The sequence below is a fragment of the Suncus etruscus genome, chromosome 7, assembly GCF_024139225.1.
Source record: "Suncus etruscus isolate mSunEtr1 chromosome 7, mSunEtr1.pri.cur, whole genome shotgun sequence".
Taxonomy (NCBI): domain Eukaryota; kingdom Metazoa; phylum Chordata; class Mammalia; order Eulipotyphla; family Soricidae; genus Suncus; species Suncus etruscus.
The window spans coordinates 51,971,856-51,994,683 of NC_064854.1; the positions used below are offsets into that span (position 1 = coordinate 51,971,856).

Sequence of the window (22,828 nt, forward strand, 5' to 3'; positions counted from 1 at the left end):
AGGCAAGCGCCTTGCCTCCATGCTATCTCTCTGGCCCAGGTGCATATTTTTTAACTGCTGTGTTGTTTATGAGAAATTGACATTTTAAATGTGTGCAGGCATTTATAAGCTGCTTATATGAATGAACTTAATTTATTTTACTATTGTTTTCTTCTTACTGTAAGCACTATGGTTTATAATATATATCACAGTGGGGTCATCAAGTCATGTCAGAGAGTTTATTTATTGAGCTATTTGTTGTTAGCTAAGCCTTCTGTGTTGTTTGTTTATTGAGCTTGGTTGGCTTCTATGCTACATTACCATCTGATTTTCTGTGTTCCTTCTGAACTGTCAGTTTTATGGAACTTGGAGGTGTCACTTGGCCTCAGAAATAGACACACATTTCAGGTGCTCCAGGGTTTGTAGAACTGGGATGACTCCTATCCGTCCCCTCCCAAGAGCGGCCCAGAGTTTTCAGCCTGTAGACAGGTGTACATGTGAGTTGGTGGTTTGGCTTTCACCCCTTCCAAGATGAGTGGGAAGGCTTTAGAACTAAAGTGCTATTTACATGGTGGCAACTCTGGACTGTGAATATGGCTCCTGAGGTTTCCAGCAAGAGGGAGTTGGGGGAGACTGCTGCCCCCACTCTAAGAAAACCCCAGAGTTCTGGGCCTGATACCAGTATACTTAGCCATTTTATCAGCTTGACATCACTGCAGTTTTAGTCGTGCAGAGCCTTTGCTGTAACTGCCAGGGCTTCAGCCTACCCACCACCCAAGGGTACCCCAGGATTTTTAGCTGAAAAAAAAAAACAAACCTGTACCTTTGAGTTTTGGTACTTTGCTTCTCTTCTGATATTGGTCATTATTTTCATAGGACCATGAGATGTAGCCCAGGTATATGTTTTTAGAGAACAGATATAAATACAAAAAGTCATTGTGTCCAAATGAAGTAATCTTATTTATGGGAAAGGGTCTGCTATATTTACTGCCTTTTAAATGTGGCCTTATTCATAGATTTCAGTCTTTCCACCAAAGTTCTGGATGTGTGAGCATAAGCCTTTAACCTTTGTGTCTTTTCTGGTTCCAAGTCAGGCCCTTCCTTGGTGAAATGTGCTTGTCTAAGGCTGGCATGGATGGCTCTTCCCAGAACTGAGGGGGAGGGAGAGGGTAAAGGCATTGGTGGGAAGTGCCTAGACCCGCGATGGTGAACTCCTGGCATGCGTGTGATACTAAAATCTTGTTATTAAGGTTTAATTGATGTACTGGCACTTTGAGGAAATTCTTTTGGTTTTGTGAGGCAGTTTGGGCACTTGGGCTCAAAAAGGTTAGCCATCACTGGCCTATACCAAGCTTCCAGTCTTGGAGAGTTTGGTTCGACCTTGTGGCTTCCATGGTAAAGACCTCACTCTCGCCTGGCTACTGCTGCCTCATCACCAGCACCTATATCCATCTCCAGGTTTGGGGATGTACGAGACGCCCCTGTTCCTTGCTCATGAAGAAGAGTCGGGTGGCCGGAGTGTCCCCACCACGCCTCTGCAGGTGGCCGCGCCAGGTGGGTCTTACCCGTGGAGCAGCAGGGAAGGGCAGGACACCAGGGTTGGCAGGATGGTACTGTCCATCTCTCCCTGTGCAGTGAGCCAGGGTGGCATTGCCTGTCTCTTCCTTTGCAGTGAGCGTGTTCACTGAGAGCACTGCCTCGGATGCCTCAGAGCCCGCCTCCCAGTCGGTGCCCATGGTGACAACCTCCACTGCCTCTTTGTCTTCCACCAATGAAAGCACCACAGGGGATGATGGAGATGAAGTCTTTGTGGAGGCGGAATCCGAAGGGTAAATGTTGCTGTGACTCTGCCAGCTGCAAAGCATGAATGGCAGGCCCTATTTCTGCATGTGTGTCTTCTGTCATATCTGTTAGAATGTAGAGCTCATTAAATGAGTACAGGAGCTCAGGATGGGAGACACTGCCTGCCTGGGAACTGCATTCTGTTTTCTAGAAGGTCCCATTTCTCTAAAATCCCTGTGGACTCAACCACTAATGTGGCTGCTTCTTAAACATTTCCCCAAGAAAGACATGTCTGTGCACTGAGGAAATGACTCACTTTCCACTCTGTAGAGGGTTCTTTAGTGAATCTTCTGTATTTTGTATTAGTGTTTAGAACTAAGCATCCTGGTTCCCGACTTCTTAAAATAAGATTTTTTTCTAGTAATTTTCCCACTTTGACTATGATTTTAACACAGTTATAAACAGTTTTAACAAAAAAGATGTTATGATAAATCATTGGGGTTTTGGGGGGTAAAGGGGGTTGTGGGCTATATCCAGCAGTGCTCAGGGCTCACTCTTGGGTCTGCATTTAGGGATTACTTCCTGATGGGGCTTCAGGGATCAAATCCCTGGATTTGATTGTGTATAAGTCAAGTGCCCTGCCCACTGTGCTATCTCTCCAGCCCTTGGGTTTTCTTTGATTCTACCAAAGGCAGTTTAGTCATTGAATGGTAAGAACCATTGGATAGTGATCTTGGGGGCAGATTAAACTAAGACCTAATTGTCCATCACCCAGAAGTGACCTGCAGGTAGGTCCGAAGTAGAGCTGGAACTAGAACCCATTTTTTTAGGCAGTCATTCAGGACTGTCACTTTAGTCGCATCTTCCTGGAAGAACATGTGGGTTAGGCCCCATGTTCTAATGTGGTATCAGCTCCCTGGGCAGACACAAACTCTGCTAAGACCAGACCTCACCCACATAGTCCCTGGTGAGAGCACTCAGATCAGAGATGGTCTTGGCAGCTGCTGGAGTTGGTTCTTCTGTGCCACTGGCTCCCAGCCCGTCTCAATGTCACTGCTGCTTAGTCCTTGGGGCTCCACTAGAGGCCTGGCTTCTGTGGTATAAACACTAAGGATAAAGACTCTTGTCAGTCCTGTTGTAAGAACCAAGATTCTCCCTCTAATTCCATGATAAGGAACTCTAGACTAAGACAAAACCCTAGTAAAGTATACTTTTTCACTCCTGGCTGAAGGCAGTGAAAGAGTTAATTCAGAAATAAGACCAAAATTGGTGCCCTCCAGGAATAAGGAACTAGGGATTGAGTGAGCTTTAACAACCTAAAGTTTAAATTAGAGTAACCTTTGTCAGCCAGGGTCTGAATCAGGGTATAAGGGTATACCCACGACAACCAGATTCTGTGTCAGAGATCCCCCTAACAACCAGGGTTTGAATCATAGCATCCTAGTCAACCAAGGTTGAGCCAGAAAAATCAGTGATTAATTAAGGCAACTATACAGTGAGATGATTGTTCTCTAAGTATTCTGTTAATGCTTGTAATTATTATATAAAGTGCTTGAAGATTGGACTCGGGGTCCTTGCCAAGACTCCCCTAATGGGATGAGGCTCGGACCTTGGTTAGCCAAATAAATTCCCTTTTGCATCTTGCATTATCAGAAGTGGTCTTTGACTCTCAGCACTGGGTGTCAACTCGAACCCTAACGCTATGTCCTTGAACACTCTTCCTTGTTGCCACTGTATTTTCTGGAGTGGAGGAGAGACCTGGAGTTCTAACCAGTAGCCAGGGATTTGTGTCTACACCGTCCTCATTGGGGCTAGAGTCCAGGCTAGCTTACTTGTGTGTAACAAGAGTTGGGATCACCATAACTTATTACGCTCCATCTTCCTAGAAAGCTCTCTTTCCCAAGTCTTTTGATCTGGAGTAAAAACCGGCAAGAATTGGTGGGGGAAAGGAGAATGAACAAAGAAGAAAAGGGGGAACTAAAACTGTGTTCTAGTGCAGAGAGGAATGAAAGAAAAGGCTTTGGGCCTGGTGCTATCTAACTGGTTATTTGTTTTTTGTTTTTTTTTTCTCCTCAGCATCAGCTCGGAGGCAGGCTTGGAGATGGACAGCCAGCAGGAGGAGGAACCTGTACAAGCGTCTGATGAGGCTGACCTTCCCTCCACAAGCCAGGACCCCCCTTCCAGCTCTTCCGTTGGTGAGTAGCCACTAGCTGGAGCCTTCCTTTCCTGAAGGAGGCTTGTCCACGTGGCCTCTTCTATCCTGCACGTCGGCCCATTCCATGTAACCAGCCTCCCTTCCTTGTGTCACACCATTTTCATCAATTAGCGAGGGGGATCTCAATGGGTGAGGATGTGTGAGCATCAACCCAGGGTGAGGTGACTGCTTTAAGCCTATGCATGAGACCTGCTAGTTAGAGAAAAGACCCCAAGACAGACTGTCCCTGGCTGTGCCCATGGCCCCCATGAGTTCTATGACACATCCCAAGACATGCAGTTTTATACTGTCAGTATAGCCTCCACATAGCATCTCAGAATCACTTTCAGCAGTGGGCCATATAACAGGCCACAACCAAGTGCCTGTCACCTCCAGCTCCTCCCACTGTGGGTCCCCACAGGTGGCACAGCTGAATGGGCATAAGGTTCTGAAAAATTGGACAGCAGTTAAAGTCTTGTGAACCTGCAGTGAATGAATCAGCAAAAACATAACAAGAAGTAGAAGGAGGACCAGCCTCAGTAGCTTGGGGTCTGCACTCTAAGAGATTCCCCATATCCCATCCTCAGAACTGGGCTCGGTGGCCAGTGTCACAGGGTGCATCAGAGAAGGGATCTTGAGCCAGTGGAGTCTAAGGGAAATAACGAGCTACAGTTGCCGTTATGGTGCCATCAGGATCACGACCAGGAGACAATATAGACTGATTCCTGTGACCCCTGAGCACTGAGCTACTAGGTTCACACCCCAAACCCAGTGTCTCTGGGAATGTTTCCAGTGGCCCCAAGCATTCCTAGGGAGGGGAGGCCTGGCTATAATTGGCAGTTGAGATGCCCGATGTATAAGAGGAGTTGGGGAAACTGCCTCCTGTCCCAGGGGCCACTGTGGAAGCAGAAGTTCAGATGTATTGAAGGCACAGAAGGACAAGGACAAGTAGAGTCTGGAGCCCCTTGCCTGTGTCTCACAATCAGCCTCCATGAGGCTAGGGAGATATAGGACAGTAGTAGGGTGTTTGCCTTGTATGCCGCCGATTCAGGACTGACAGTTGTCTAATCCCAGCATCCCGTGTGGTCCCCCATACCTGCCGGGAGCAATTTCTGAGCGCAGAGCCAGCAGTAATCCCTGAGTGCTGCTAGATGTGACCCAAAAAACAAACAAAAAAGAATCAGCCTCCACAGCTGATGGGGTTACCGAGGAGGAAGGTGTTGGACACTGTGGGAAGGATGAGCTAGGCTTAAACTCCAGGGACAGCAGAAGGGTTGGAGACACAAGGCCTAGCCCTGACTCTGTCGAACAGCATCCACTGAGCCAGCTCTCTTAATGATGGTATCATTTAGTAAATTGTGGGGCCCCAGACCTCACCCCAGGACCCTCAGCCAGCTCAGTAGTCACAGCTCCCTAAGGCTCAGGCCATATTCAATATTGCGGGGGTGGGGGGACGCCGTTAACCTTCAGGGGTTATTCCTGGCTATGCGCTCAGAAATCACTCCTGGCTTGGGGAACCATATGGGATGCCTGGGTATCTTACTAGATTAGATAGCACTTGCAAGGCAGACGCCTTACCTTTAGCGCCACTGCGCTGGCCCCCATACTCAGTATTTTTGTAATTTTGTTCAGACATACCATATTATGAATCTACAACGTTAGTCTGAGCACAACCTTCATTCATATCAGTGGGAAACTCAAACCTGACAAGAGGCTGCTGTCACAGTGCCTGGAGCTGAGTAGGCCTCTGGGGCCTTGAATGCTGTCACACTGTCGGACAGGCTGATTGGCTGCAGGTGTGCCTGGAGGGCGAGGGATGCTCCATTAAACTAAGGATGATCTGGAATAAGTTGCTGGATGCTTTTGAAAAGTCACTTTGGGTGAGTTTGGGCTGCACCCTGTGTTGCTCAGTCTTATCCTTGCTTTTTTATGCTCTGACTCGGAGTCGCTTTTGGTGGTGCCGAAGGAGCCATAAGGGAGTCTGGTTGAACCCAGGCACTCATGTGAAAGACAAGTTCCCTTGCACTATCATATTCAGCCCTTCTTAATGTTTCTTTATTTAAAGTTTCTTTAAAAAAAAAAAAAAAAAAACAACTGATGTGTCCAAGGCAAATACACCGAATAAGCCTCGTACGGTTTCCTGTATTTGAACTTGCTCTCTTATCTCTTGGTGCCCACACAGATCCCAGCAGTACGCAGCCAAAACCTTTCCGACGAGTGAGGTTGCAGACAGCTCTGAGACCTGGCCTGCGTGGCCGCCAGTTCACCCGACAGAGAGGTGAGTAGGACCACATCTGGCAGTGTTTGACTTGGGACCACATCTGGCAGTGCTCAGGGCTGATTCGGAGGCTCTGCACTCAGGGATCACTCCTGGTGAACTTAAGGGACTATAAAAGTTGTAGGGGATCAAAGTAAAATTAGGGAAAGCTAAGATGTCACTTTTTTCAGTCTGTTCCATGCCTGCCTATAGCTCTACCTTTTTAATACAAAAGAACCAAAGCTTTGTACTTTTATTGTTGTTTTTGTGTTTTTTTAAATAGACTTTTTATCTTTGTTTTCCAGTAGAGCAGTTATCTTGTATTTCATAAAATACTGATCTAATCATAATCACTCTACTAATTTCTGTTAAATATATGAAATACCTAACAGTTTTGCCCAGGTACTTGATTTTAAAATTTTTAGCCTGGGCATTAAGATAAGGTAATACTTGTTTTTTTGTTGTACTTCTGAACGATACATTTACTTGGATTCTTTTTATCTCTTCTAGGTGTGAGCCATGCAATGGGTGGGCGAGGAGGAATAAATAGAGGAAATATTAATTGAGTATCCTGTAAAGTATAACTGTGAATAAAATGAGAATGTCAAATCTGTGTGTGTAATGACTGCCAAGTTTAAAGACATTTTTATATTTAAGTTGGTTTGCTCATCTCAACATTTTTTATTAATAAAACATTTTGGTGTCAAAATTCTGTTCCTTTTTTCTTCATTTCAGTCGCTTTTTTCCTTGCCAAGAGTCTAAGGACAGTTGTACCAGACTTTGGAGAGGGTCTGCCCGGAGCGGGTGGTCACAGCCCTTGCAGTTCTGCTGGGCAGGTCGATGTTGTAGTATTGATCTGACCAAACAGAAGCATCAGTTAGTGGGAAGAACATGAATACTAGCACATAAAAGAGTTTGCCAAGTAATACTCAAAAATTACCAGTTTAGTACTAATGGTATTTGTATTAAATTAAGTGGACCCAAAAAATAACCAGAACTATTGCCTTAATCTTGTCCCCTTTTGCCATCCTTCAGTAAAATGAGGGTCAGCATTCTTCTTTGAAACAAGAGTGAGAAATCCAAGTTAGTATATAAAGTAGTTCACTTGGACTCAGTCATTTTCAAAAAGACAGTTCTCGAATCATATGTGTAGACCATCTGACTTGGACTTTGATGTGGCTGTTTCTTGAGAATGTCGTGCAGCTCTTAGACAAAAGTATGCAACTCTGAGAAGGCCGCTCCCTCCAGCGAGGCTTGTTAAATGCCAGTACTGAGATAGGAGTAGCTTCCCATCTCCCAAGCACTGTCGCTTAAAAACTGTTTTTCTTGGGCTCACTCAGAGAGGGCAGAATCATAATCTAGTTGGAGGAAAGTGGAAAACCTCTTCTCAGCAGTTCCAGTCACAATAGAATTGAACATTTCTCTCCACTCACTTGTGCTTCAGCCTGACCTCTAGAGCAGAAGACAGCAGATGGGAGTACCATGCACTCACCCTTGGAGAAGGCGTAGTAATCGTAGCCATCGGGTCTGCGTAAGTTGGGAAGGGATATGACCGAAGTGACCACACTGGGGAAGCCTCTCCACATGGTGTTCATTTTTACTTCTTTGTGAAGAAAGCCTGTTGGGTACACCAAGGTGCAGATTAGAGGGTCTGAGTGACAAGACTGGGGAGGGCACATAACTTGCACGTGGCTGTATCCCTGGCATTTCGTAGGTTCCCCTGAACCCCACCAGGAATGGGGTTCACACACTACCGGTGTGACCGAAACAGGTTGAGTGGAAAAAAGCATTATTTCAAGTAAGACCAGGCCCCAGCTTAGAAGTTTGGTGGCACGCTGGCTCATTATCAGGCTCTTTAACTTTGGGAGCTGCTTATGCTTGTGACAAGGTATGAATGCTGACTGCTTCTGGGGGTCTATAGGGTGACATTCAAGTAAAGTTTCTGCTAAGGTACTTGATAAGTCTCACAAGCCTGTACCTCTTCCATACCCATCAAAAAAAGAAAACTCAATTATTCATTTGATGTTTAACATCAATTTTTTTTTAAGTATCAGAGGTAAGGTGGTTAAGCCTTTTGTTTGCTTTATGAGCCGCACTTAGCAGTGCTCAGGGCTTATGCCTGGCCCTGCACTAATAGGTCACTCTTTCTGGCCTTCCGAGGAGCATAGGGGATGCCAGGAATCAAGCCTGGGTCAGCTAGGTGCAAAGCAAGTGCATTACTGTAATATCTCTCCAGCCCATTCAGACCATATTTATGTTGAAAGTTCTTATTTGAAAGGAAACTATTATATCTCTGAGGATACCTCTCTCCCAATGCCATATGTTGATATCACCTGGATAGTTAGATCCACCTGGGTGGTGTCTGAGGTTTGGAATAAAGGTGTTGCCTGGGGTTACAGGGAGGCGAGAAAGGAGCAAGGAATCATGTAGAGCAGCAGAGAAGAAGCTGCTGGGAATAAGATGAGCATAGAAGCCATGTGAACTAAAGCACATGGTGGTTAGGGCCATGAAATAAAGCTGGCTGACTCCTGAAACTTTGCCTATGAATTTCTACACCATTATCCTGCACCTTCAGACCCACTGGTGGGTAAAGGTGTTGTGCTGAGTAAGGCCTCACCCCAACCTAGGACTTTATATTTTATATTTAAAACAACAATACCTACTTCATGTAGAAAAATAGCTTTTTTAGCTCTGATTTTGGAGCCACACCAGTGATAATTAGGGCTTAACCATGGATCTTCACTCAAGAATCATTCCTGGTGGTGCTCAGGGGACCATATGGGATGCCGGAGATCGAACCTGGGTTGGGCTCATACAAAGCAAGTCCCCTCCCACCTGTGCTATCACTCTGGCCCCACATAAAAGAACATTTGGCACAATGAAAAACAGTACCTTTGTCTTGGTAAGTGACTCTCGCAGGGGAGAAGTGGATGCTGATGGTGTGTGTGCGAGAAGGAGCAATGGCCCGCTCAAAGCGCCGTCGCCTGACCTGAGCGGCCTGTCCGTACACCGAGTAATTGATGGGAGGCTGCCTGCCTGGGCACTTGCTGACCGGTTCCTGTTTGTATGTGTACTGCTGGATGCCACCACCTGAGTGCAAGATAGACCTCCATTCACATCTCAGAGGGCAATGAAACAGATTCTTATAAGATACTATCAAACATGATGGTGCCTGTTCCTTAAGAACATGAGAAGACTCCTAAGGCCTGACATCCTTTCTAATTAAGGCCAGCAGACTGCTTAGCCATTGGGTAGAGAGATGCCATCCTTGATACCATTGTTCTGCAGACTCCTGAAACTGATGGAAAGAACCTCTTCCTGTTCTCAATATATTTCTTGTTGAAAAAGTTTTATTCCAGGACACCAACAATGTCATATGAGATAAACCCAGCCATAAATAAAAGCATTGGATGAAGCTTCCATGGCGAGTCTTGGACTGGCTAATGTTCATGATCCTGAGCATTATATAACTCTTACCTCTCTTAAAGAAATACACCGATTCAGGCCTGGTCTTGTATCTTGCGACCGAGAGAGCAGCCACGATCTTTCCATTGAGCCCTCCAAATCCTTTTACAATTTGTTTGGGGTATCCTGGGTCTTTGACATCATTGGTGAACCGCCAGTACTGGGAATCCTGGTCATTTCCAAGAAAAGGAAAAGCTAGCATGGAAAACCAGTTTTCATACAGGCAGAATGTCTTAAAGTCTAGTTCAGGGTTTGAGTAAATGCTTAAATATGTCACCAAATGCATTTTAACGATAGAATTAACGGGGCCTTTCTGAAACAATGGTTCAGCTTGGGTATGCCAATACTAATTGTGGATTTTCTTGGGGCGGGGGGACTTTAGCAGTACACAGGGTCAGTTCTAGCAGTGGATCTTATGTGGATCTTATGTGGTGCTGGGGACCACACGGGGTCAACCACATGCAAGGCCAGTACCTTACTTAACCTTTCCACTCTCCATCCCAAATTGCCAATTTTCTTTCTTACCTTAAAGAAGTATGTTTTCCCCTCACAGTTGCACCTAGTAAAAGCAGTATCAATAGGAGAGGGAATACCCCAAACTTCTGTGATCCTCCGGGGTGGGGATGGTGGGCTAAAGGGTCTGAGCATCCAGAAATAATGGCCTGAAAGAGCAAACAACAGCTCAGTTTGCCTCCAGCCCAGCCGAGTTAACCTGCCCCCTGACTTCTCAGAACAGAGAGTGGAAGTTTGCTCAGAACTTGGCACTAGTTGAGACATGGTTTTGAGGAAGTTTCTGGAATCTAGTAGGCCCTTGTAAGGACACTTGGGCGGGGGACAGGGGAACACCCAGTGACACTCCTGGCTATGCAGTCAGAAATTGTTCCTGGCTTGGGAGACCATATGGAATGCCGGTGATCGAACCCAGGTCTGTCCTGGGTCAGCCACGTGCAAGTCAAAAGCCCTACTGCTGTGCTATCACTCTGGCCCCTTGAAAGGACACTTTCCCACTGAGGAGCCCCCTTTTTAAGACAGGACCATTAAAATTTGTCTCCATGGAGCAAATAGCAAGTTACTGCAGCACAAGGAACAAGGGCTTCCTCCCACCACCAGCATTCCACAGACCAGATATTCAGGCAAAGCCTGGATGGAATTGACCCCTTTGGACTCGGGGTCAGAGAAATATTAGTAATATTGGATCCGGGTTTGATTCCTTTTCATTCTTTTGGGGCCACAGCTGGTGATGCTCAAAGTTTATTTCTGACTGTTCTCAGAAAACACTCCTGGTGGGCTCAGGGGCTCCTATGGGATGCAAGGGATCCAACCCAGGTCAGCTGTATGCAAAACAGAAGCCCTCCCCCACTGTCCTATTGTTTGGCCCATGCTCTGGTTCCTCCTGTAAGGAGCGAATCTAATGTCATTCCAATCGTGATGTAGTATGAGGGGCTGTTTGTCAACCAGGCTCCCCCACCCACCCACACCGAGCCTTGGGTCTCAACCCAAGGTCAGCAAGAAGATAGGAAGACCCAAAGCTCACCTCGGAAGGCCACCATGGTCCCATTGCGCAGGGTGGTGAGTGCGTCCACAGGGCGACCATCGCATAAATCTGTCCCATCTAGAAGCAAGCAAAGGGGGCTGTCACACAGGCAACCAGGGGACACTGGCTCTCTCCAGACCCCCAAAGTTTCATCCTGGCCACCCCCTGCTTCCCAAGGGCTCCATGGGATGATGGAGGAGGTGCATGTGTCACAGGGTTCTCTTTTTATCTGCCTATGTGACCATCTGTGGCACCCTGAGGAGGGATCTCGGCTAACACCCCAGAACCTGGCTCCATACCTGAAAGCAGGGAGTCAGCGCCCGTGCCCTGCTCAGGGTTACGCCCCATGAAGTCGCTGCCTGCAGCGCCTATGGGTGTCAGAACGGGGCCGCCGGGCACCAGGACGTGTGTGTTCTCGGTCATGGCCTCGGCCTCACTCCTGGGTGTGCTCCTCACAGGAGAGTTGGGGGCCAAAGTGGTGCTGGTGGGAAGCAGGGCATTTGTGGTGGTGGACATGGTGGTGGGGTTGGTGGTCGCCATGGTGGTGGTGGTGGTGGTGGTGGGCGTGGTCTCTGCAGGAGCCTTGGTGGTCTTTGGTTTTCTCCCCCTGGGCCTCTTGGTTGTGGGGCGCTTCTTGGGGGGTTTGGTTGGCTTCTGGGGCTTGAGCGTTGTGGTCTCCGGCTCGGCAGCTGGGTCTTTAGGTGTGACTGTGGGTCCCTCCGGCTTTTTCGGGTCCACCGCAGGGTCTGCAGAAGTGGAGTCTGCAGGAGTGGGACCTGCAGGAAGCTTGGGGGTTGCTTCAGGGGGGTTATTGGGCCCTTCAGGGGCAGCTGGAGTGGGGCCCTTGGGGGTAGGTTCTGGTTCTTTGAGGGTGGTGAGTTCAGGTTTGAGACTGGGGTTGGTGGGTTCTGGGTCTTTGGGGGTGGTGGGCTCAGGCTTCAGAGTAGTGGGTTTGGGCTTCGGTGTGGTGGGTTCTGACTCTTTTGGGGTGGTGGGTTCAGCTTTAGGGGTGGTGGGCTCTGGTTCTTTGGGGGTTGTGGGCTCTGGCTCTTTGGGGGTGGTGGGCTCTGGTTTTGGAGTGGTTGGCTCTGCTTTGGGGGTGGTGGGCTCTGGTTCTTTGGGGGTGGTGGGCTCTGGTTTTGGGGTAGTGGGTTCTGGTTTTGGAGTGGTGGGCTCTGGTTCTTTGGGGGTGGTGGGCTCTGGTTTTGGGGTAGTGGGTTCTGGTTTTGGAGTGGTGGGCTCTGGTTCTTTGGGGGTGGTGGGCTCTGGTTTTGGAGTGGTTGGCTCTGGTTTTGGGGTGGTGGGCTCTGGTTTGGGCGTGGTAGGTTCTGGTTTTGGGGTGGTGGGCTCTGGTTCTTTGGGGGTAGTGGGCTCTGGTTTTGGGGTGGTGGGCTCTGGTTCTTTGGGGGTGGTAGGCTCTGGTTTTGGAGTGGTTGGCTCTGGTTTTGGGGTTGTGGGCTCTGATTCTTTGGGGGTAGTGGGTTCTGGTTTTGGGGTGGTGGGCTCTGGTTTGGGGGTGGTGGGCTCTGGTTCTTTGGGGGTGGTGGGCTCTGGTTTTGGGGTGGTGGGCTCTGGTTCTTTGGGGGTGGTAGGCTCTGGTTTTGGAGTGGTTGGCTCTGGTTTGGGGGTGGTAGGTTCTGGTTTTGGGGTGGTGGGCTCTGGTTCTTTGGGGGTGGTGGGCTCTGGTTTTGGAGTGGTTGGCTCTGGTTTGGGGGTGGTGGGCTCTGGTTCTTTGGGGGTGGTGGGCTCTGGTTTTGGGGTTGTGGGCTCTGGTTCTTTGGGGGTTGTGGGCTCTGGTTCTTTGGGGGTGGTGGGCTCTGGTTTTGGAGTGGTTGGCTCTGGTTTGGGGGTGGTGGGCTCTGGTTCTTTGGGGGTGGTGGGCTCTGGTTTTGGGGTTGTGGGCTCTGGTTCTTTGGGGGTGGTGGGCTCTGGTTTTGGGGTGGTGGGCTCTGGTTTTGGGGTAGTGGGCTCTGGTTCTTTGGGGGTGGTGGGCTCTGGTTTTGGGGTGGTGGGCTCTGGTTTTGGGGTTGTGGGCTCTGGTTCTTTGGGGGTGGTGGGCTCTGGTTTGGGGGTGGTGGGCTCTGGTTCTTTGGGTGTGGTTGGCTCTGGCTTGGGGGTAGTGGGTTTGGGTTTTGGGGTGGTGGGCTCTGGGGGTTGGACTGTGGTCTCAGCTTCAGGCACGGGCTCTGTGGGGGCTGGCGGTGGCGGGGTCGAACCTTCTGGGGTGTTCTTCTCAGCACTCCGAGCCTCTTTAGCAGATGTTTTCTTGGTGCTAGTTGACGTCTGATTCTTGGCTGAGGAGCTCTCTGCAGTTTCAACCGTGGTCTCCGTCAAGGACCTCTCCCTCTCAGCATCAGGTGCAATGGGGGGCTTGGCATCTTCCGGGGTCCCTGCTGTGGCCTGGGGAGGTGGGGGCATCACTTTGCCAGGAGTTGGGGGGACACTGTCCAGCCCACTCCCAGCTTCTTCTCCCACTGGTTCTGGGGCAGGTTTCTTTTCCGGCGTTTTCTTGTCTTTGGCTGGAGGGAGAAAGCAGCATTGACATTCAAGTCATTTCTTCCTTCCCCAGTGACAAACAGGCACTAACCTTACCAAGCATGTGCTTTGGTGTCACTTGGCCATGGACTAACCTTGAATTCTATTAATTTCTTGAAAGCGACACCTAACCTATGTTGTTGGACCATGGTAGAAAATTGAGAAGGGGTGGAAAAGAATTCTCCAGAATCAGGCAGCACAGCCAGGGGCAATTGGGACCAGCACCATGACAAGTAACACTAACTCATCTCCACATTAAGGAACTTTCCTTCCCTTCCTAAACCCATAGTTTTGGGGCCCACACAGACACCTCCCTTTAGCCTCTCCTACTGCAGATACAAACTCTCCTCCAGTACTCCCCTGAGAGGTTCTGAGAGTTCCTGAGAGATCCCAGAACCATACTCAGGCTGGAACACCTGAGTATGACCCCCAAACTCAGTTGCCCCAAACTCAGGTGGAAGAGGACTGGAGGATAGTAGGATACCCAAAGGCCCTTTTTAAACCATTTCCCAAAACACAGGTGCATTAGAGGCCAGCTCTGTGACTCAGTCCCATTTAAGCCACAGGCATGACCTACACCTCATATGTAAAAGAATGGGGGTCTTGAAGTGTAAGGTGCTGGCTCCAGATACAAAACTCCATTCTCCAAAAGCCATCTCCTGTAGAAGCTAGAATGGATCTCAGAATTTCAGGAGCTACAAAGCAACAGAATACTAGGATTTCTTGGGATCTGTCTATAGTTCATAGAATCTAGTCTGCTATATCATTTCTTTACACATTACTTCTAGGTGAGTTATTTCTTCTAATTACTTCTCTAGCACAGAAAAATCAGCCAGATATGGCATCTGATGTATTAGGAAAATATGGGCATTGGGTCAACATAACAATTACTATTAACATTGCCTTTCCCAAAGCTGTTCAGTAATTTAACATTTCAAAACATTCAGGAGAATATGAAAATGTTCTCTAAAGTAGAAGAAGGAGGGGATATAGAAAATACCACCAGGTGGACAGGAACTGAAAGAGAAAGACCTCAATAACGCTACAAGATTTCCTTTCTTTCTATGGTTGCAAGAAGATGGAATGTTTTCTTGTCCTTGGCTCTTACGAGTCTTGACTTAGCTGTCTGGCACCAATATCCTATGGAAGTTTATTTGAGTCTTTCTAAAATAATTTCTATAAAGTTTGACATTCCCCACAATCCTCAAACAGGCCAATACATCACTCCAAGGATGCAGTTCACATGGCATTGATATAGTCTTTGATCTTTATCAATGCTCAAACCTTTGGGATTCTTCTTTAATTCTCTATTAGCTGCTGAATTTTTGGAAGACTTGACTTTCCGAATAGTTGAAGAGGAAGAGGAAGAGGAGGAGGAAGACTCTTGGTTTTCAGAAACAGAATGTTCTATAAATCAAACGAAAAGGTTGGTCACACCGGTTGTGGTTTAAAACGCAAAAGAACTGCCATTGCAAATACAGCAAGAAATGCCTTTGACAATGTCTGCCTTGTTGGACCCATTTCATTGTCCAGTTAAAAAGGCCAGGCCACTGAGCATATCACAGAAACTAGAAATATAACTACATAACTTTCTCAAACTTTCCACATCTCATAGTCTTTTTGTCTATGAAAATCATAAGCTTTAAAAACAAAAGCCTGTCAGATGCGTATCTTTATTTTACCTATACCCAACCCGTAATGAGTTTGATCATTATATAAGATAATGATCTTTTTAAAAGATATATGCTTGAAGTTTTCTGCTATAGGGGTCCACCTCAACTAACCTGAAAACAAGGGCCTAACCCCATCAAAACCAGTTATATTGTTCAAATTTAAATAAATTATTTATTATTATTATTATTTTGGTTGGGGGCCACACCCAGTGATGCTCAGGGCTGATTCATGGCTTTCCACTCAGGACTCATTCCTGGTGGTACTCGGAGTACCCTATGGGATGCTGGGGATCAAACCCAGATCAGCCGCACACAAGGCCAGGCTCTACCTGCTGGACTATCACTCTGGCCCCACTTTTTTTTTTTTTTTTTTTTTTTTTTTTAGCTTTTGGGTCACACCCAGCAGCACTCAGAGATTACTATTGGCTCTGACTCAGAAATTACTCCTGGCAGGCTTGGGAGACCATATGGGATGCCAGGGACTGAACCCAGGTCAGCCACATGCAGAGTAAACGCTTTACCCATTATGCTGTTGCTCCAGTCCCCGATCCCACTTAAAAAAAAAAAAAAAAAAACAAGGCACTGTCCTAGGCACTGTAGGTGTGTGTGTGTGGCCTGAGCTGCAGCTGTCATTGGCTCACACAGCACACAGCCTTGCCCTCCTACCTTCCGTTATCTCCTCTGATTCTAGCACTTTCTTAGTCTTCTTCTTGGGTGCTTTGGGTGAGCGTTTAGAGGTGGATTTGATGGTGTGAGGTGCTTCCGGCCGAGTCCTGGGGGACGGCGGTGCTGTGGGGTTATGCACTGAGGCCAAGTGAGACAGGCAAGTTAGCATAATTTTGGGGTGCCTCTTGGGGCTCGACCCAGCTGAGGCCAGCCCCACCTCTCCCACCGGTATCCTCCGGGCTGGTCTAGAAAATTCAGTTCTGCCAGGCATCTGGGGGTGTGGGAGGGTTCAGGGGTTCTTCTGGAGTATCTATCTGGGAAGCCTTTCTGTTTGTTCCTTCAAGAAGGTACATTTTCAGGGATATATATATGTACATATATATGTGTGTATATATATTTATATATACATATATAAACATATATAAGTATACACACTAATATTTATTGACAAATGATAAATAATATATTTGTATATTACTTTACAGCAACATATATTGATATATAAAACTATGCTTTTTTCCCCTAGAAAAGAGGTAATAGGCTAAATCCATTGGGGAACTTGTGTTTTAGAACAAATTCTGATGTGTTAAAGAGAGTCATGATGCCAGAAGGAGCATGGACTTATTGAGAAATACAAATAAGTCCACATTTCCTGTTTCCCCATGTAGTCAACTCACCAAGCCGCTGTGTTGCCAAGTTCCAGGGGAATATTTGCTCCTGTAAACGTTTCACACCTCCCGCAGACGGTGGCACCCGCTCCCCAAGTAAACAACTGTTTGGGCGATCTGAGGCGCGGCCTTTAAGCTTTGTTTATTTGGTTTGGGGAGCGGACTGAGCAGTGCTCAGGACCAACTCCTTGCTTTGTGCTCAGGGATCACTCCTGGCAGGACTTGGAGGACTTTCTGAAGTGCCAGGGATCAAACTTGGGTAGGCTGGGTGCAAAGCCAGCAACTTCCCTGCTGTGCTATCTCTAGCCTGTTGGCCTTTGAGCTTCTGGGGCTGCTTGTACATGATTAATGCGACCCAGATGGGAGGGAGGGACCCGCAAACGGGTGCGGGTTGCTGGGGGATTCCCCATGCCTTTCCTCAGCCTCTCAGCACAACCCCCTCACTCTCTTCCTCCTGCCTCCAAATTACCACAGGACTGAATCGGAGAAGCAGCTCCTGAGCTTCATCTAGGGCTGGTGAACAGAACCAGTGAGCCCCCACTGCTTCAGAATCTCCTTCCACTCCTGAACTGGTAGTTTCTCAGATCTAGCCATCTTTAGAGCAAAGCTCTGAGCACTGAGTCATGGAGAGCTTGTTTGCTTGGGGTCAGGCCTGAGAATTCTGAAAATATCACCTGCCGCTGGGTTCCCATCAAGCCCTGCCCCAAGGCCTGGTTTCTCTGCCACCATCCCCCTCCCTAGGAGATCAGTGCTGGACTTTCATTGCCCAGGTGCTCTATGTAAACACCCAACTCAAATGCAGGGGCTCTGGGCATTGCAGGAACCCTGCATCCATGTTTTCCACCCCATACCCCCAGATCAACAGAACAGGGTGTTGTCTTCATTTCTCCTACAGCACTTTCCAGGGAAAACACAAGAATTGGGAAATGTCTCTGCAGGGCACTGAGTAACCTTTTCCACCCGTACAGCACTGTTAGCTTGGAGAGTTTGACTAAGGTTATGCAAGCCTGGCTGATTTTCCTTTCGCTGTTCCCCACCTCCCTTCAAACAGCCTGACTGAAGAGCAGACACTGAGCAGACATGGGATCCTAGGGTTAGCAGCGAGTTGACTCGACTTTTCTTAGACCCGAGCACTCATAGAACCATAGGGGGCTCCCAGTCCCTCCAACAAACTCTGGGAGAAAGGGGGCACTGAAAGATGGGACAGTCATCAACCACATCACACTTGCATGTTTAGTCCTTCTAGAAGCCCAAATGTCCCTTCTGAGAGCCTCAAGGACACACCAAGGATGGCAACCAGGGATGGGGGCGCTGGGCATTGGGCACTCAAGTAGGATCCAAACCCCAGCTGGAGAGAAAGACTCGCATCCCCTCTGATACAGAGCAGGGGCGCCCACAGGGCTTGGCCTCACCTTCCTCGCAGAAGTCTGCATAGTCTGGGCAGCACTTGCCATACTTCTTGCACTGGTCATCACAGTCGCACTCGCGGCCACGGGCGAAGGATTCGAAGCAGCGGCCCTTGCAGGAAAGCTCTGCCCGGAGCAAAACAAGACAGGCAGGTCACAGATAGGCCAGGGCCCCTCAACCACACCCTGTATCCCCCTTCCCCAGACCAATAGCCCCCGGAGTCCTTCACTGTCGTGCATGAGGACTTGAGGAGAAGAATGGTGACCCCAGGGCAGGCAGAACTCAAGGAGCCTTGCAGGATCCCAGGGGGCTGATACTATGCCTGCTGTGGGCACGGACAAAAGGGTCACAGGAGACCCCCCTCACCCACATTGCGGTTTAGTGTCTCAGATCATCAGGATCCTGCAATGCTATTAAGCCAACAGTCCCCAAGAGTATTCTGAACCACAGGTGCCAAATCCTTGACTGAGGACGCAGAACACTTGATGAGGAACAGGCTGTGAGGTGGGGGAGCCGAATCTGTGTCCTAGTTCATCCCCTCTACCGCACCCCTAAAGCGAACCCTCCTTGTACAACCTAATACTGCACAGAAACTGATCAACAGTATCTGTCTCAGCTCTGATGCTGATGCCGATAGGGTTTAGAAAGCAATGTTCCCTGAGTCCCAGGATTGAGCTGCTTCTGTCAGCATCACCAGCCCTCCTGCTAGGGCAGAAGCCCCAATGAACTAAAGATTCACTTTGCAAGTCTTGCATCTATTTAAGTTCTCAGGGTAGACAAGACTCTTCTCCATGGCTTTGTTTTGGGTTAAGACCTTTAAGAGAACCCCCACCCCACCGCCACCCCAATAAGCAATTCCTTCCAGGCCAATGGGGCAATAATTACTCTTCTGGGAGTGGGAAAACCAGAAACATGGCACAGCGGGGTAGGCATTTATCTGACAAGGGTTGACACAGCTTCTATCCCCAGCACCCTGTTGGGTCCCCTGAGCCCGGCAGGATAAATCCCTGAGCACAGCGCAGGAGTAAAGTTAACTGCACTTAGTACTGCAGAAGTAAACACCACTAAGTATGGTTCCCCAACAACAAATTCCCTTTTTTAGGACTTGGGGCCCACTTTCAGTGGTGCTGTGGGATCATGCTGTGCCAGAGATGGAATCATGGGTTCCTTATGCAAAGCCTTTGTGTCAGCACCCAGGGCCAGTCCTCTTAATTTAATCTGCTCAATGACTCATGAGCACCGGGTTCTGGATGGAGAAGAAGGCATTTTCCTGGTCAAACTCATCAGTCTCATCTGGTGACATCCCACCATGTTCCCTCAGTCCAGGATCCTGTATCCCCTCTGGGCAGCGCATGGCATAGACATGTAAGCTGGAGGGAGAAGGTGCTGAAGCAACAGGCATCGAGATGGTGTGAAGCAGCGTCGCGAGGGGCCGCAGGGTGGCACACCACCCTCCGGACTTACCCACTGTGCAGACTTTCTTGAAGTCAGGACAGCACTCCATGTAGTGTTGGCAGTTATAGTCACAGTTGCAGGTGGCATCTCTAGAATACCCTTCCCCACATCTCCCTGCACAGCTTGATAAATCTAGAAGCACACAATAGTGGCGTAAATATGGCCAGAGCCCTCGCAGGTGGGAGCATGGCTTTGCCAGCCCTCTTGGCAGAGAGGCAGATAGTTCCCTGGTGTACTTTGGGTCATGCCACCAGGTGGCTAAATTTTCTCTGCTCTTCGTGGAGTATCTCTGAACTGCTCATTATCTCTGAGGTATAGGAAAAGGTTTTCAGGAGAGGATAGATTAGCCCATAGTTAGAAATAAGGACTCTGAAAGGGAGATGTTGGAATAACAACTGTTCCTAGTTCATTCAAGGCTAATTCAGCTAGTAGGTCAATGAACACCTACTGGTATTAATTAATACAGACCTTTCTCACTACAAATGAACAATCATTTTAAGGAAACTCAATCCTGATGTTCTCATCCCTTTATTCTTACTGGAAGACAACTTTGGATCAAGTTGGTCCAACCTGCTTGCCTGGGCTCTCCCCCTTCTTAGCAAGGTTTAATTAATTAAATGAGTCAGATGAGATATGCCTCCCAAATTAGCTTTCTGGGCCTGTGTGTTTCTGGGCTGTGGCTCAATAGAACCAAAGGGTAACGGGAACCCACACTCTGTGAGAAAATCCTTCAGCAAACACTTGGAAAGCCACCCAAGAGAAGCACAGCCATGTTCCTCCAGTCCTCAATGGGAAGAGCAATTGGCCAGGTGCTCAGCTCACATCCATAGAGGGACGCCGAAACACGCTGAAAAACCTCAGAACAAGGAGTCCAGGAAAGTTAGGGCTTGAGTATGCGAACAAACCAAAGTAGATCTTGGAGTGCACATGCATGCACAATACGTACAAATGCATATATAGTGTATGTATATCAATACATAGATTATATAGATATTATATATTATATATATTATATATTATATATAGATTATACATATAAAGAAAAGGGTGGACAAGGGACAAGACGGCAAGGAAAGCAGACAAGACCACATCAAAGGTTATTCTTCTACCATAAACAGGTTTCTGAGACCAGAAACCAACTATCCTTGCAGGAAGCATTAATTTCAGAGAGCAACTGACTCATGGCAAATGGTTTGAGCAATTAATTAATTAATTAACGTAAAACGTATTTCTGAAAAGGTGAATTAAACCTGTCCTTCTGCCAAACAAGCTGTATCACAGGGGAAAAGTGGATTAAGAAGTTGGCTCGGGACTAATGGCCCGACAATATCATTAGGTGAAATACCACAAAAGCTTCATTTCTCACTAAATATTGATGTTGGCTTGTTCACATTTTCCCATCTTTTCTTATCAGAGTGATTCTGAAACTATGTGCAGGAGGCAGTGAGCTCTGTGCTAGGGTCCTCGAGAATTTAAATCCTTTTGCTAGAAATATCTAATGTAATTATAGGCATCATTTCATTGTAGAATTGTGTAGTCTGGATTTTCACCTCTTAGATTTTACTAATGAAGGTAACAGAAGGAAGTGGAAGCAATTGGTTTCATTCTCTTTGCAAATCAACGTGGATTTTATGAAGAGAATTTTGCTCAGGCAAGCTTCCTGAATGGGGAAGTGCCTAATAAGAACTCTATTTTTTTTCTTCTTTTTTTTTTGGGGGGGGGGCACACCTGGGTTCAGGGGTTTCTCCTGGCTCTGCACTCAGAAATCACTCCTGGCAGACTCAGGGGGTCATATGGGATGCCGGGGACTGTCCTGAGTGGGCCACATGCAAGGCAAATGCCCTGCCACTGTGTTATTGCTCCCTAACAAGAACTCTTTATCCAAAATCAATTCTGATGTGAATAACTCAATATTTTGTATCATTAAGTGATATTCACACCTGAGTAAATTATCCTAGTTAGAGAGCACCTTCAGGACGCATAAAATGTCATTTTAAAACATTATTACACATATCATACCAGGACATCAATGCTCAAGTTACTTATCACTAATTTACTTGTTGTAAAAAACTAGTTAAATTTCCTTGTAAATAAGTCGTATGTAGAAAATTAAATGCAATACTATTCTTTTCAGCTTTTCTAATAATATTGAATCATAGTATTGTTGTATCATGCCTGGTTTTATTTTTATTTTATTTTAATTTTTGGGAGAACAGCAGGCATTAAGAATACAGCTATTTTTTATAATGTTTGAGATAGAAGTGAGAATTGCCAACGGTTCTAAATATATGGACTGTCTTGCATAGTTGTAAGGTTTTACCATGTACTATGCTCACAACAGTGTCCCTTTTAGAAATCTCTATCTTTTGATGCAAAGTTAGAACTGAATGATAGTTAGTTCTAAACTAACTAACAACATTTCTGAGAGTTGGTGTTACCTTGGGAAGCAGCTTGCTGGATCCAGAAGAAAGAAATCAGTAGCAGTAAATACATTGGAAGCATTTTCCACTCCATGGTTCTTCTTGGGTGCTAGGTCTACATTGAAAAGAAAAGTATCAGAAAATTGCTCTTTTATTCCACTGCCCTCTTACACCTGTGTGAAGACAGATTTCAGGAACTTTCAAAATGCCTTTAATGTTAAACTGATCCATTCTTGAGGCACATGTTTTGAAAATTTGTTTTCATTCTATAATAAATATTTGCCAATCAGATTTACTCACGTGCATTGAAATCATCAAATCACTAACTCCATCCTGTTACTGACCATTTCAATATTGGAGAATCCCTCCCTCCCCTGTAGAAAATAGACTGAAAACTTTTCAAATGATACCATGTACTTACCAGGCAAGGTTTAAAGTGTCATATTAGGGAAGAAAAGGAGCCCGTTTCAGAAAAAAATTAACTGAAGAAAGAATTGTCATTACAACTTTTCCTTAACTCCCTATCTGTATAATTCTAACAGAGTCAGTGATGGCTTTCAAACCTTTCCAACTAAACTTTTCCTTCTAAAGTCTCAAGCACCTTGAAGAAAGTCGCTCCCTATTTAGCTGAAAACACATTGAATTCCATAAAGCAAATGAACATTGATACTTACCGGTAGATGGAGAGATGAGTTTCTCCAACAGTACTGGAGTCTTATATATTAGAGCAGATCTATTAGGATGGACCAATTAGTCCAAAGGTTAGACAAAATCAACAGTGACAACCTATGAA

At 47.0% G+C, this 22,828-nt stretch overlaps 2 protein-coding genes across 4 annotated transcripts in view; one reads left to right on the top strand and one right to left on the bottom strand.

Annotated features, from left to right (window-relative positions):
* The window catches only part of TPR (translocated promoter region, nuclear basket protein), a 73,296-nt gene extending 66,375 nt beyond the window's left edge, over positions 1-6,921 (top strand). For all 3 annotated transcript variants that reach the window (XM_049776382.1, XM_049776384.1, XM_049776383.1), the window contains exons 48-52: positions 1,438-1,533; positions 1,652-1,808; positions 3,838-3,956; positions 6,138-6,233; positions 6,723-6,921. In XM_049776382.1, the coding sequence (XP_049632339.1) occupies positions 1,438-1,533; positions 1,652-1,808; positions 3,838-3,956; positions 6,138-6,233; positions 6,723-6,778 (524 nt within the window). In that variant the 3' untranslated portion in view covers positions 6,779-6,921. The remainder of the gene's footprint in view (positions 1-1,437; positions 1,534-1,651; positions 1,809-3,837; positions 3,957-6,137; positions 6,234-6,722) is intronic.
* On the bottom strand, positions 6,862-22,716 carry PRG4 (proteoglycan 4). The gene is made up of 11 exons (XM_049776421.1): positions 22,710-22,716; positions 22,054-22,144; positions 19,625-19,747; positions 18,166-18,285; positions 11,511-13,730; positions 11,212-11,289; positions 10,203-10,339; positions 9,690-9,846; positions 9,105-9,302; positions 7,705-7,830; positions 6,862-7,068 (listed from the first exon to the last, which is right to left on the bottom strand). Exons 2-11 carry the CDS (start codon positions 22,127-22,129, stop codon positions 6,971-6,973), a joined length of 3,333 nt encoding a protein of 1,110 aa, XP_049632378.1. The 5' UTR covers positions 22,130-22,144; positions 22,710-22,716; the 3' UTR covers positions 6,862-6,970.
* Positions 22,717-22,828: the final 112 nt, after the last annotated feature.